This window comes from Dioscorea cayenensis, chromosome 11 (assembly GCF_009730915.1).
Source record: "Dioscorea cayenensis subsp. rotundata cultivar TDr96_F1 chromosome 11, TDr96_F1_v2_PseudoChromosome.rev07_lg8_w22 25.fasta, whole genome shotgun sequence".
In the NCBI taxonomy this organism is placed as follows: domain Eukaryota; kingdom Viridiplantae; phylum Streptophyta; class Magnoliopsida; order Dioscoreales; family Dioscoreaceae; genus Dioscorea; species Dioscorea cayenensis.
The window spans coordinates 970,040-983,532 of NC_052481.1; the positions used below are offsets into that span (position 1 = coordinate 970,040).

General features: G+C 36.1%; 1 protein-coding gene across 1 annotated transcript; it reads left to right on the forward strand.

The window, feature by feature from the left end:
• The first annotated feature begins 1,493 nt into the window (after window positions 1–1,493).
• On the forward strand, window positions 1,494–3,721 carry LOC120272597. Its single transcript, XM_039279465.1, has 6 exons — window positions 1,494–1,579; window positions 2,316–2,616; window positions 2,705–2,949; window positions 3,059–3,431; window positions 3,495–3,598; window positions 3,688–3,721. The coding sequence occupies exons 2-4, from the start codon at window positions 2,328–2,330 to the stop codon at window positions 3,266–3,268; spliced, it is 744 nt and encodes a 247-aa protein (XP_039135399.1). The 5' UTR covers window positions 1,494–1,579; window positions 2,316–2,327; the 3' UTR covers window positions 3,269–3,431; window positions 3,495–3,598; window positions 3,688–3,721.
• The last annotated feature ends 9,772 nt before the right edge of the window (window positions 3,722–13,493 follow it).

A 13,493-nucleotide genomic window follows, 5' to 3' on the forward strand; every position in this document is an offset into this window, starting at 1 on the left:
ATTCACACCAACCATATTCAAGTTTCAAATGCACTGTGAATTGTGTAGTCTATGGAGTATCCAAGGCTCTTTCTCTGGTGCCCATCCTGGTACTGGTTTGGGCTCACAAGGACCTGAAGTGCCATCTAATTTAAATCTATTTCTTGCTGTTTGTTTTTCCCCTCTCCTTTAACTATTCTTTTAACCTGTAGTTGGCTCTTTCTTTCTTTTCTAAGATACCAAGGCATGAACTTTGCAGGATTTGCCCAAGCCTCTGGAAAGCCTTTACATTGACTGAGTGGAGAAGGGAATTTTGAAGGTCCTATTCCAAAATTTTATAGTGAAAATTCAAAGCGGTTTTTGAAAATTGCTTTTAGTTTTTCTATACCTCCCTGATAAAGTGTTTTTTTGGTGATTTGTCTATTTTTCCAAGATTTCCATTCATATCACTAGGTTCACCTATATCATCATTCACACTTAATAATTTCTAATATAGTCTAAAGTTTCGATTATAAAATCGATCATTCAAAGAGACTATTAACTCGTGTTGTTATTCCTTTTGCTCCTAAAAGGGCCTCAGCACATATAGAATCTGAAACTGATAACTGAAAACAGATGGTTCTGGTAAAGTCGATTTGGACCGGAAGGAGTGTCCAGGTTTTAAACTAATATCTTTTCATATTATAAAATCAGCAGTCGTGGTTGTGGAATGTATGAACCAAAATTATGCTATGCCCATGCCACTCTTGTCAACTCATACTTTGGTGATGACTCAGTGTGTGATGCAATTCATGCTTAGCACACAAGGATTTAATGCAGTGTCTAATATTAGATCTTACCTCTCATGTTTGAAGGTTATTTTTGTGTTGTCTGACTATGAATAAAGAAAAATGTTTTAACTAGTTATGCTTCCTTGCCATCCAATTTCCCTTTTTTGTGGTAGGCCATATCCCATGTTTCCCTGAAGAAGATTTTGAAGACATGCGCTACCACTCAAATTATATTAAAACTAACATGAATGCTAGCCTAGTCACATTTAACGGCTTCTCAAGGCTTTTGTCCAGTTGAGGGTTTGTATAAATGTGTGCATTATTCAATTGCAAGAATTGTTTGTTACATTACAGGTCTGAAAAATATTCACTGTTACCTTCTTATAACAGCGGACAAATTGCTATGAAACCTACAACCATGCCCATGTTACATGATAAACGCTGTCTCTATAATTTTTCACGACACTTTTGTGAAGCAGGGCAGTCTTATGGCTGATCATCATCTTGATCAATTCTATTTGTTTATCTAACATCAAATTGATTATTTTTTTACGAATTCTCACAGTAATGTTTAGAAACTTTTCCTCCTTAAAAACAATAAATCATCCAAGCTTTTAATCTTTCTAACTAGTGATTCTCTTGCAGGACTGCTTCCATCAAATTGATTATTCCACACCTTCCTTTTTTTTATCTTTTATTCTCTCTTACAGTTGGATATCTCTCATTTGATGTCATGTAGGAGAAAATTTAAAGAAGATCAAGAAAGGAAGAGAGGACTTTGATTAATTTTCATGACTTGCTGAATTCTTTGGATACCCAGCAAGGGACTGGTATGCATTTTATTTCCTGGTTTATTTTTTATCTTCTTGTTTAGAGTCTTTAGACTTTCAAGGTTTTAGAGGTGATGATCAACTATATATTTTTGGTGTTCCTACTTCCAATAGTTAATTAACAAAGCTAATGAATCTCTTCCTTTATTAGATAAGAAGTTCACATATGAAATAACAAAGGTATCAAGATAGGTGCTGTTGAAACTCTCATGAAACTTTCCTTTTCTGGTGATCAATAGAAACACTGGATTTGCTTGAACAATGAAATTCAAAGTATCTTGGACTTTTTGGGCCTTTCTTGAAAGAACATTTTGTACATGAGGAACTGAATTTTACAGCTTCTGGAACCCAAAAAAAACATTGTAGACAATAGCAAATTCTTCAGAAAGTAGGACTGGTATACCATAATATATATACTGACTGACGTTCTGTATTATTTTGGAAAAAACTGATCTTGGCTTCAAAAATAGATTTGTTAGTAGACAATGTCTTCACTGGAGACACAGTTAGTAGTTCAAAGTCAATGCAAGTGCAGAGAGACTTCTAAACTCTCATCTGGCTGCCAGCTTCTTAGCTTTAAACAAATAAACTGCAAATAGTTCAACCCACTCTGTTTGGAATAGAGTTTTGCCATTTTGCCACTCTATATATAGCATGCTATTCAGTTTTTTTAATTTCTGCAATCATTGACAAGCTTGCATCTAATTCACAGACGAGTCATTTTTTCTTTGTGCAGACAAGTGAAAACATGTGGAGATTAAAATTGAAAGGTATCAAAATTGTCCAATCTAACTCTACTGCTAACAATGCAAGTGGATGTGATGTTGGTGGTGCTACAACATCTAACACTTGCGGCAGTAATCCATCAAACCATGTTGGTTCTACAAGGTCTGCTCCATTACCTAGTGTTACTCCACATAGCTCTATTCCGTCATCCTCAGATGATTCAAACCTTAATGATCAAGTTGCAACCAGTAATACATGCACAAGATTAGATAATCTTCAGCCAATCAATGAAGCCAGTGAATTAAATTCAGGTAATTCCATGCTTTTAGACTACAATTAAAAATCACTATAATTGCATAAATGCTTTATATGTTATGATATGTGTATGTATTATTGTAGTTGATAATCAAGGACAACAAAGAAAAAGGGATCGAACCACTATAAAAGAGTTATGGACATTACCTTCTCAAGAAAGGATTTTAGTGAGTTCCAATCAATTAGGACAACCAGTTGGACCCAAAGCACAATTATTGGCTGCATTTCTAGGTATGCTTGCTCGATCAGGCCAACATATTGGCCTCCAATATGAGAGTTGGCATAAAGTACCAAAAACATTGAAGGATGAATTATTTAAATTTATTGAGGTAAAGTCACTTAACTAAAATGTTCAAATGTTATGCTTATAAATAATTTAATTGTTCAAATTTAGTAAGTTCTATTACTAATCCAAATGGGTTATAATGTTTTATATAGTTAAGATTTTCCCTTCAAATTTCAAGAGAGTATGTACTCAAATCTTTGGGGAAGAAATGGAGGGATTATAAGCATGATTTGAAAACAAAACATTTCAAACGAGAAGAAAGCCTACAGGCAAACAAGGACAAACATCCAAGTGCTACTATTCGATGGCAATGGGAACAATTAGTTGACTTTTGGTATTCAAAGAAAGGAGAGTTGGCGTAAATATTTTGCTTATTTCAATGAAAGTATCTTATCTTTGTTATTTATAATTTAAAATGCATGTCATATGCAGGATTCTAAAAAACTTGGGGTTGCTAGTAGAAATCAACAAAAATATACACACACTTGTGGATCGAAGAGTTTCTCAAGAAAGGAAAAAGAAATGGTAAGTAACTATAAACTTGTTTATGTTTGTGATTCAAACTAATTTGTGTCCAATTACTTGTAGGAGGTTACCACAGGAAAAAAAAAGTAGGTCGCCTTGAACTGTTTAGAGCAACCCATACTAAGAAGGATGGGTCTCACATGAATGAGGAAACCAGACAAATTATGGTAATACCTATGTTTTTAGTGTTCTTTAATCACTTCACAATTTGTTTTTAAATTATATTAATTCTTTTTAAAAATTGTTTTTGATATAGGAGTCAGCCAATGAGAAGTTAGTTGGATATCAAAACAATAGATGAGGATATGCAAAATGGTTGAAACTGAGATTCGACTACAAGTTATTGGAAAAAGAACGATGTGGACGAGTAAGAGGGGTTGGGTTAGGTCCAACACCCAAAAGCTATTATGGAGGCTCGAGTACCCAAAATTCTAACAACTCAAACAATCAATCAAGTGAAGTTGTTGAGCGAATTCATCAAATGGAACGAGAAATGCAAAAAATGAGAGATGAGCGTGAGTAAGAACGAGCTCAAGTAGAACAACAAAATGCTCAATACAATGCTCTTCTTACCTTTTTACAAAATCAGTTTCCGGGTGTTACGATCCCCGGAATAAACAATATTGGCTCATCCTCATCACAGGCCCAGGTATTATAAAAGTGCACAAATTATTTTGGTTATGCCTAGATTCATCTTCTAATGATTTTATTTTAGTTGCAGGATAACTCTTCTGGAGATAATTAATTAATGGCGTTGGTGATGCATTGGATGTCTTTAGTCGTATATGTTATGTACGTTATGGTTTTATGTGGAACAAGAATCACATACTTTGATATTAGTGTTCTTTGGTGTTTTTGGAATTTATTGTGTTATGTTTGGAATCCCAAATGTGTGACTTCTTGTTGGAATGAATGTGGAATATTATTACAAATCATCAACTATTGTTTATGTTTAATTATTTGTGGATGTAAACAAGTCTATATGTGTGTTGTAATGCCATTGATTATATTCCAGGTTTTTCAGAAGAAATACCCAAGAAAATCTGAATTGCTTGTTAAATCCTTCAAATATAGTTTTATTGTTCACGGCGTTTATTTCAAAAAATCCCACGAACAGCGGGAAAAAAATATTCTCATATTTGGATAATATTTCCGGCGTTTATTATATAAACGCCGCTGTTAGATGGATACCTCTCGGCGTTTTCACTATAAACGCCGGTAAAATGGTGGCAACTAATTGCGGCGTTTATAGGTATAAACACCGTCAATAGCACATGTCGCCGTTCAACGTCGTCCCATTCATACCTGCGCTTTATATAATAAACGCCGCTAAGTAATAAACGCCGCCAACTTAGCGGCATTTATTATATAAAGCGTCGGGAATATCCCGACGAAAGTTTCAATGGCACTTGGCCCGGCGTTTTCTTGTGTCGCCGGGATTGTAAATGGCGGCGTTTTAAAACGCCGGTAAAGCACAAATTAAACGCCGCAAAATGTCTACTGTGGTGTAGTGATGGTCACTCACTCTTGATTTTTTTGTTGTTATAAAGCAGTTCAACAAAAGGTGAATTTATGAACAAAAGTAAGTGGTCAAGTATTGTGTACAATTGAATAAATTAGATTTTCCCCAATACTAATGCCATATCATGTGTAGGTATTATTACATGACTCTAAATGAAGCATGCATGAAGATTTAAGCTTGGAGATAATACATAATAGCTCAGTTGCTTCAACAAAGTCTTCACTGTGAGGTTTTTTTAATTTTTTTATTTTTTATTTCAGTTGATGAAGTGACTGCAACATAACAATTTTAGTTTTTTGCAGACAGGCCATGCACCAGCTTCCGATTTTTTTATGGTTTTTTGTTGTGCTATTAACTCAGAACTCATCTTTCACATCTGGAGCATTATGCTGTGATGGTAGACCATGAAAGGAAATCTCCCAAGGGGAAGGGTGCTTTTAGATTTTACCAGACAGAAAAATGGCTGCAAAGTCTTTTGTTTCTTATTTATGTTTATGATATGAGTATTATGTTTTCTTTTGGAAACTGCCAAACACGACTTTTATCATGTTAGTATGATTTAACCAAACCATTTTTTTATTCCAATTGTAGTCAAAAGAGTTCAACAATAAGTATTGAAATTTGAACTTGGTGGTTAGAACTCTAATCTAACTTTATCATACAAATGAGAACAGCCTGTAAGAAGGAAATCAGACACCAGCTGGAACTAAACTCTACACATATTGCAAATGATGGTATCAAAAATTGTGTCGTCCTCGTACAGCTTCATCTTTTAAAACTAACTGCCAGAAAAGAAGCTGGGAATGAACTGCATGAATGCATTAAACCCAGAGCAGTAGTCTTTTTGATCCAGATGTCCCTGCAGGACAAGAAGCTCCATATTGGTGCGCAAGCACTAGCCGTGACTGCAAACCTGATTTGAAAATACATTTATCAGGAAAAGAAGCAGTATATGATGCATTTGAGTAATTTCCAGCTGAGTTTAAGTCCTTACCGGGAATAATGGGTGTTAAGGAGTTACACCAAGAACATGAGCTCTTTTGATCACCACAAAGCTCACATGGGGAAGAGATGGTAGCTTTTGTATGAAAAGTTCCCTCAGAAGAAGAATGGTCAACTGTGTATGTGTCCAATATATCTTGAGATCCCTCACCAAAATGCACATTGCTTTGGGACATGAAATAACGTCTCCAGGTCCCAGTAAAGCATACAAAAGTGAAAAACACTTGCATCACGGTTATAGGATCAGCTTAGAAGAATTTGATAGAACTCCTTTGAATGAAAATAACATACAGTATGGAACAGTAAATAAGCAAATCAAAGTTCACTTGTGTTAGTGCAACCGCACTATTTAATTGGCATGATTTGACACCAAGGTAAGATGACGTGGCAACCATGGTGACAAGGCATAATTGATGACGTGGCAAGCATGGTGACATGGCAAGGAGACTTGGAGTGCAAGGCAAACATCTTGAAGATCTTGGTGGAGCTATTTTTAGTAAGTCTATAACACTGGAGTAAAATATCTTGAAAAATCATAGTGGTTATCTAAAGATCTTGGTGAACTTTATTTTTAGTGAATCGATTACATTTCAAGACAAGATCATATCAAGACCATATTTAGGAGATGTGATTGAAGACTAAATATGGATGGAGCTTAATTGAAGAAAGATCTATCAATGGTATGAAGAAGGCTAATTGAAGATATGATTTGAAGAATCCTCGATGAAGATTGATTGAAGATTTGAGAACCAAACTTAATTGGGTGAATTGAAGATCAAGTTTGGAGAATCTTTGAAGACCAAACTAGGAAGGTTGAAGACTAAAGTTTGGCAAGTTTCATGAAGACGCACAAGGACGTGCGCCCCTTGCGAGGGGACTGCGTGATAAGGAGTCGAGGAGGTAGGCTAGCTTGCCGTAGTGAGGGATCGGGAGATTTGGGACGCATCGACTCGGACTCAAGCATGACCGGGAGGTTGATGGTTCTTGAGATCATCCATAACGTAACGTAACTCGCTCAAGTCGGTCAGAGGGTCATGTCAGTAATTCATGTTACAATAGGAGCTACAACAAATGTAATTTCGTAAGGTTTTTTTAAATTAATAGCCGCGGAGATTCTAAAAGAGGTATGTGCTATATTTGAGATGTTGAGGTGTCTATATAAGCTACCTTGCTCGTAGATTGTAAGGTGTGACTCTTGGGAGACTCTTAGAGGAGAGTGGGAGAGCACTAGGCAATCTAGAGAGGGTAGTGATCTTTATTGTTGAGAGTGTGAGTGACAAGTGTTTGTACTCGTCTATTTTTACCTCTTTTAGTGGATTATTTATCTCCGGGCTTGGCCCCCCAGATGTAGGCCAGTGGACGTCGAACTAGGTTACCAATCTTGTGTGTCTCTTTCTTGCTTGGTTTGTGTGAGTTTTTATTTGAGTGTTTTGAGTGTTTACTAAACCACAAACCACATCACCGGAACTAACAACTTGTTGTAATGATCTCCTAGCATGTTCATCCTTCGGAAATCCTTTAAAACATAAACTATATGTATGACCAAAAATCAATTCATATGGATGTCTGTTTTAAGTACTGAATTATGGCACACAAAGTCATGCCCAAAAATCATAGATTTATTGCTATCTTATTCACCTCAACTTGAATTATCTCACTTTCAAATGTAACGGTTAAACCATTACCAACAGCCCTTTATTTTTATTTAATTTATGTTGCTCACAGTCAAGCATAATACTTCCATCTAATCTCATCTTTTCATATAGAAATTCTTATATTTACTGATTTGCATCTTTGATGAACTCATTTAAAGATGTCTCGACTTTAAACCGCTAGGCCTCCCACCAGACTAAATATTAGTGACCTGCAATACCTTTGAAATAAAAAAAGTGATGCATGATAGATCATCCTAATGTCAATTTTTTTTAGGTAAATTTTTGTATCGGCATCAAACTATGGTTCTTTTTCATTTTTGAGGTCCAAACTGCAATTTGAATAAAAATAGTTACCCAACTTCAATTTTGTTTCACCGGGTGGTCACCCTAGAGACTCCGATCTATTTTTGATGATGTGATGTCGGAAATTTAGGTGAGATGGAATTGCTAACTGGGCAGATAGTCTATCATATATGTGGCCGGAATCTCACGAGTAACTATCCGCTAAAACAAAATTGAAGCTAGGAACCATTTTGATTCAAATTGAAGTTTGGATTTTAAAATAAGAATAGGGTCATAGTTTGGTGCCTTACAAAAAAAAATTTACCATATTTTTTTTATAAGAGTTCAGAAATTACTAAACTTGAAGTACATTACAAATCAAATCAAATCAAACCTAATGCGTTTACATGTATTTTATGTGCAGGAATATTATTACCCTCCAAACAATCAAATCATCAGCCACTATGAACTGAACTTAGGAATTCCTAGCCGATGCTTGGAATTATTTTTTCTAATAACCTAAATGATGCCAAATAAGTTAGAGGGCAATGGTCTGAGGACTGTGATTGTTCATTCTCTAGAACAGCATAAGCATCTACAAAAGCTTGTTTATTCAACATTTCAAAATATTAAAGAAAGCAATGGAACACTTAGTGAGGTAAAGATGTCAACTTGACATTGAAAAAGAGAGAAACTGATAAATACACTTAAAACATACATGGATATTCTATGTATAATGTGCTTGGACCTCCTACACATAAACAAGGCAGAAGCATTTTGCTACTTCTAAAACAAAAGGAGACAGGAAGTCAAGGCTTCTCTAACCTTAAATCCCTTTCTCTCTTCATATAAGCCCCACTTCCTTGAATTGATATACGCATTTGACGTGAATCAAACACATTCCTACAAAAATATATTATAAATAAGGACAATCAGATATTAAGGTGAACTGAACCAAAGGGCCCCTGTATTTCATCAATTAGCAAATATTCCATTTAAATGAACAAAGGCCATATGATAATCACTTATTGAATGCAAAACCAAAAGAAAGTCATGGTTCCATTTAAATGAACAAAGGCAATATGATTGTCACATGTTAACCACAAGAATGTTAAACCAAAAGGAAGTTATCCACCCTCACCCGAAGAAGTAGAGAAAATCCATCAAAAGGCTGCCAAGGTCCTAAGAAAGAAAAAGTAAATAAATCCAGTTGTATAGCTAAATCACAAAAATAAACACTTGTGAAGAAAAATCAACAGCAACTCTGAAAGTTATCAATCAAATTTAGTAACTAGTGACTTCAATGAAGTTAGTCATATTCATCACGGATCACTTTGAAATTCAAAAAACAAATGTGTAATGAGAATCTTTTGAAGTCCAAATTTTGAAATTACACACTAACTCTATATCTATGAAGTGTAGATGGAAGATGACAATAGCAAAATATAAAGAAAAGGTCAATCATCATAAGCAGAAAATCACTTCCAAAAATTATATATAGTGTTCATATCTTCTATTATTATGAAGTTTCTAACAACCAGCTTTTTTTGCTTTTTTTTCTCTTGCCTTGATAAAAAAAAAAAATAACAATCAATCAACTTTCTAGGGTAAATTTCTTGATTGGGTACTAATTTTTGGTCAAATCTCACTTTGAGCACTAACCTTCAATTCATACCAAAGTGAGCACTAAGTTTCTATTCTCTTTCACCTACTGAGCACTTGGCCTTTTCTGGTGAGAAACTTATGATGTGGCCACCGGATTGCTTGCGTGGACCCCTATTTTCCACGTAAGAGGCTATTCTGGAGCCGTCCACGTCAGCAACTTACCCACATCAGCATGAAATGATCCACATCGGTTACCACGTAGGTAGCTTCTTCATCTTCCAACTGAGCACTTACCCTCAAATCTTTTAAACCTTTTAACCCTAGTTTTTTACAACGGTGGCAAGGGTGAAATCAGTGGTGTTAATGCACCGGTTGAGGCATCTAAGAGAAGGCAAGAAAGAGGCACGATAGTTTTAGTGACGAGCAATGTAGAGATTAGGCCGGAAGTCCATTAGAAGGAAGAGGAAGCTTTGGCAAATAGTGCATCCGAAGGAGAAGCATCATGGTGATCGACTAGGCCATATGATCTGATTGTATTTAATTGGGTTTAATTGAGTCAAATTAATCCTGAATTGAATGAGTTTTTATGCATGAGTGTACTTTAATACTTTTTTTTGCAGAAATTATGAACTTTTATCACAAAGAAATGTTGCACGAATTAACCCATGATTGTGTATTAACTCGGACAAAATTAGTAACTTCTTCTGTTGCTGTGTTCCGCGGTTTAGATGCATGGAGGAATTGTGTTCCCAATTTATGCCTATGATGCTTCTACTGCATCTTCTTCTTTGTTGTTCAAAGTGGAAAACCTTTTGCAGTAACAACAAGAATTGTGACCTCTATTGTTATTTTAAAGCCTGCTAGACATCGTACGCTTGCTCGGCAAATATCGCCGGACATAAATCAGTGCTACCAATGAGCTCATGCTCACGGGAAGCGTGGTAAAAAACTAGGGCTAAAAGTAATCCCGGCTTCCATGATGAAGAAGATGCCTGCGTGGCAACCGACATGGATCATTTCTCGCTGATGTGGGTAAGTTGCTGACGTGGACGGCTCCAGGACAGTCTCTTACGTGGAAAATAGGGGTCCACACAAACAATCCGGTGGCCACGTCATAAGTTTCTCACCGAAAAGGGCCAAGTGCTCAGTCGGTGAAAGAGAATAGAAACTTAGTGCTCACTTTGGTACGAATTGAAGGTTAGTGCTCAAAGTGAGATTTGACCAAAAGTTAGTACCCAACCAAGAAATTTACCCCAACTTTCTATAAAGACAAGAAATAAGTCAAATTATTACCAAAAATACAAACTTCAAAGATGTTCCTTCTGCACATGGATATCTTCATACCAAAAGTATAATAAGGAAATGCCATCTTCATGTCTTCACAAAGAATTAAGTTTACAAAACACATCAATTTAATATCAACTAAAAGCTACAAAACATGCCAACTTGGTGAGAAGGCACTGACGAATGCTCTTCATGGGAAAAGTTTAAATTTTGAGGATTTCGTCTTCCTAATTTCCCCCTTTATAGATCTTGAACAATCAATCCAGTCTCATTTAATTTTACTTCTGAAAATTAAGCATTTGATACTAGATAAAACATCCAACAAAATGGTAAGAATATAGATACTAAAACTCAAAATGCATAAAAAAAAAGTTATAGCACTTGCAATATTTTGCATCTCAACAAGGTGAATGATAGTTTCAGTCGGGTTATTAGCTCCCATAAAGCAGGTAATGTCTTATTAGCATAGTAATTTGAGAATATAATTGAATGGAATTCCCATATTAATATATGGGTAAAATTTAATTCCCCTTCAATGAGAAAGGTACATCATTAGCATTGTTTGTGTAAGAACAGAACAAAAAACAGTGTAAGTCATGACATATTAAATGGCTTACCTAGTTGATTGACCGGCCAATATGGTGTTCATGCTGGAGAAATCATGTCACCAATAATACCTACATAAAGACACAAGCATGAATGCCGACTGCAAGTTATAACTATATCTCGGAATATGTGAATGACAGAGTATACAACTGGTGGCTAAAAGAAAAATCAAGCAATGCTCTTTTTCTTTGAAATTATAGGAGATGCGTTAAAAGCCAAAGGCATAATGAATGAGGGAAGTGTTATCAAGTTCTGAAAGCCGAGGTAGATCGAGGGCAGGTTCTCTGAAAAGTGCTCTTGGTTTTTCTGTGGTTTATGCTACTCTGCCAATTTCATTAAACCACTGCAAAATTAACTCTGTCAATCCCGACTTGACCTCTCTCCTTTGGGACCCTTGGATTTATGATATTCTAGTTGCTCTTAAGCCCATGTATTTTGATATGAATGATGATTTTGATCACTTAATCATTTCTGACTTTGTCCTGGGTGATCACTGGGATTTTAACGCTCTTTCCAGAACTTTTGGAGACTTGTCTGATAATCTTATTTCCAATTCAATCACTATCGATAATGACTCCCACAAACACTGGGTTTGGGCTCCCAAATCCAATTGTCAAAAAACCTCTTCAGCTGTCTATCATTATTTCAATAAACAATCTCAATTTTCTGACTACTGGGCCGATTGGAAATTGATTTGGCAAATCCCTGTCGCCCCCGTGTGAAGCACTTTATTTGGTTGTGTCTTAAGGGTCATTTGTTCACGTCTGTCTTTCTTCACAATTTGAATCTTGGCCCCGACCGCCCTTGTATTTTTTGTGGTATGCACCGCGAAACTATCAATCATTTGTTCTGCAGCTGTTCCTGAGCTCAGTACATCTGGAATCAAATCAACTTCAAGACAAATCTGGCCATATCTTTTGATGACGCCTTCCATACTGCCGATTGGGTCTTTACTCATATTAACTCTAAATTTACCCTCGCTCTTATTGCTGCAGGTGCATGGTTTATCTGGATGAGTCGCTGTAATTTCATATTTAATAATATTCGTCCAAATCGGCAAGAAATTCATTTGTCTTAACTTCTCTTGTGCTGACGGGCCTTTTCTTTTCACCCATGTTGTGCCCAATCATCCACGACAGGTAAGATCTATCGGTTTTTTTATCGCCAATGCTAACAACTTTGTCTGTCTTGTAGGGTCCCTGTCGCAACCTATGCACGATGACTTATTTGACGAGATTTTCGCCCTTGAAGTTGCTCTTCAAATCGCTCTTGATCATCACATTGTAATCAAACACATTTTTAGCACCCATCACAGAGTTCTGGATCTCATTTATCGTCCTAATCCCACGCTTTCTTGGTGTTTTCTTCACCAAATTAGTAATCTAAACTTTCTCTTAGATATGAATCATAATCCGAGAATTGAGATTCTTCCCCTTCACTAGATCAAACCTGCCATCAACCTTGCTTCTCTGGGATTCTGTCATCGTCAACTCAACCTCTTCCTCTACGGCCGAGATCTTCCCCGAGGGGTTATGCGTTCGTTTATCAATCATGGATATGTTCTTCGCTGATTGTTTTGTATTTTTTTTCCTTTCCCTTCTGTTTTGTTGATCTTTCTTTTGTTTTTGTAGTCTTTCATTTTCTCAATAAATTTAGCTTCTCAATTGAGAAGTTCTTCCAAAACAAAAAACAAAAAAAAAAACAAAAAAGACATAATGTAAGTCAAAGAACAAGTGACAAAACCACAACATTTTGTCCTCGGATTAAGTTAAATAGACCACTGACTCAGAAAACTAGCTGATCAACAGGAATTTATACTATGCAAATGCAAGGTGCCACAATAACCTACCACAAAGTCTACAAGAAATTCACTCCAATATCTAGAAGTACCATACTTTTGTATTACCTAGAAATCAATCAAGAATATTAAACTACCCAATCATTACCATTCCATATCTATGTGGTTTAGATATTATCACATCGAGTAGTGAGAGTTCGATTCTCGACTGAAGGCACATTTCTGGGAGATGTAAGCGATGGTTGTGTGCGGGTGGTTCTAGTGTCCATATGTGCGCAGGCCCCGCTCTCACTTGCTCCACTGAGGCT

What these genes read in the sequence shown, in the direction of transcription:
- LOC120272597 (XM_039279465.1), top strand. Translation starts at nt 2,328, where the DNA reads ATGTGGAGATTAAAATTGAAAGGTATCAAAATTGTCCAATCTAACTCT. An exon ending in AGCCAGTGAATTAAATTCAG is followed by an intron (nt 2,617 to 2,704) that starts GTAATTCCATGC and finishes GTATTATTGTAG; the next exon opens with TTGATAATCAAGGACAACAA. An exon ending in AATTATTTAAATTTATTGAG is followed by an intron (nt 2,950 to 3,058) that starts GTAAAGTCACTT and finishes TGTTTTATATAG; the next exon opens with TTAAGATTTTCCCTTCAAAT.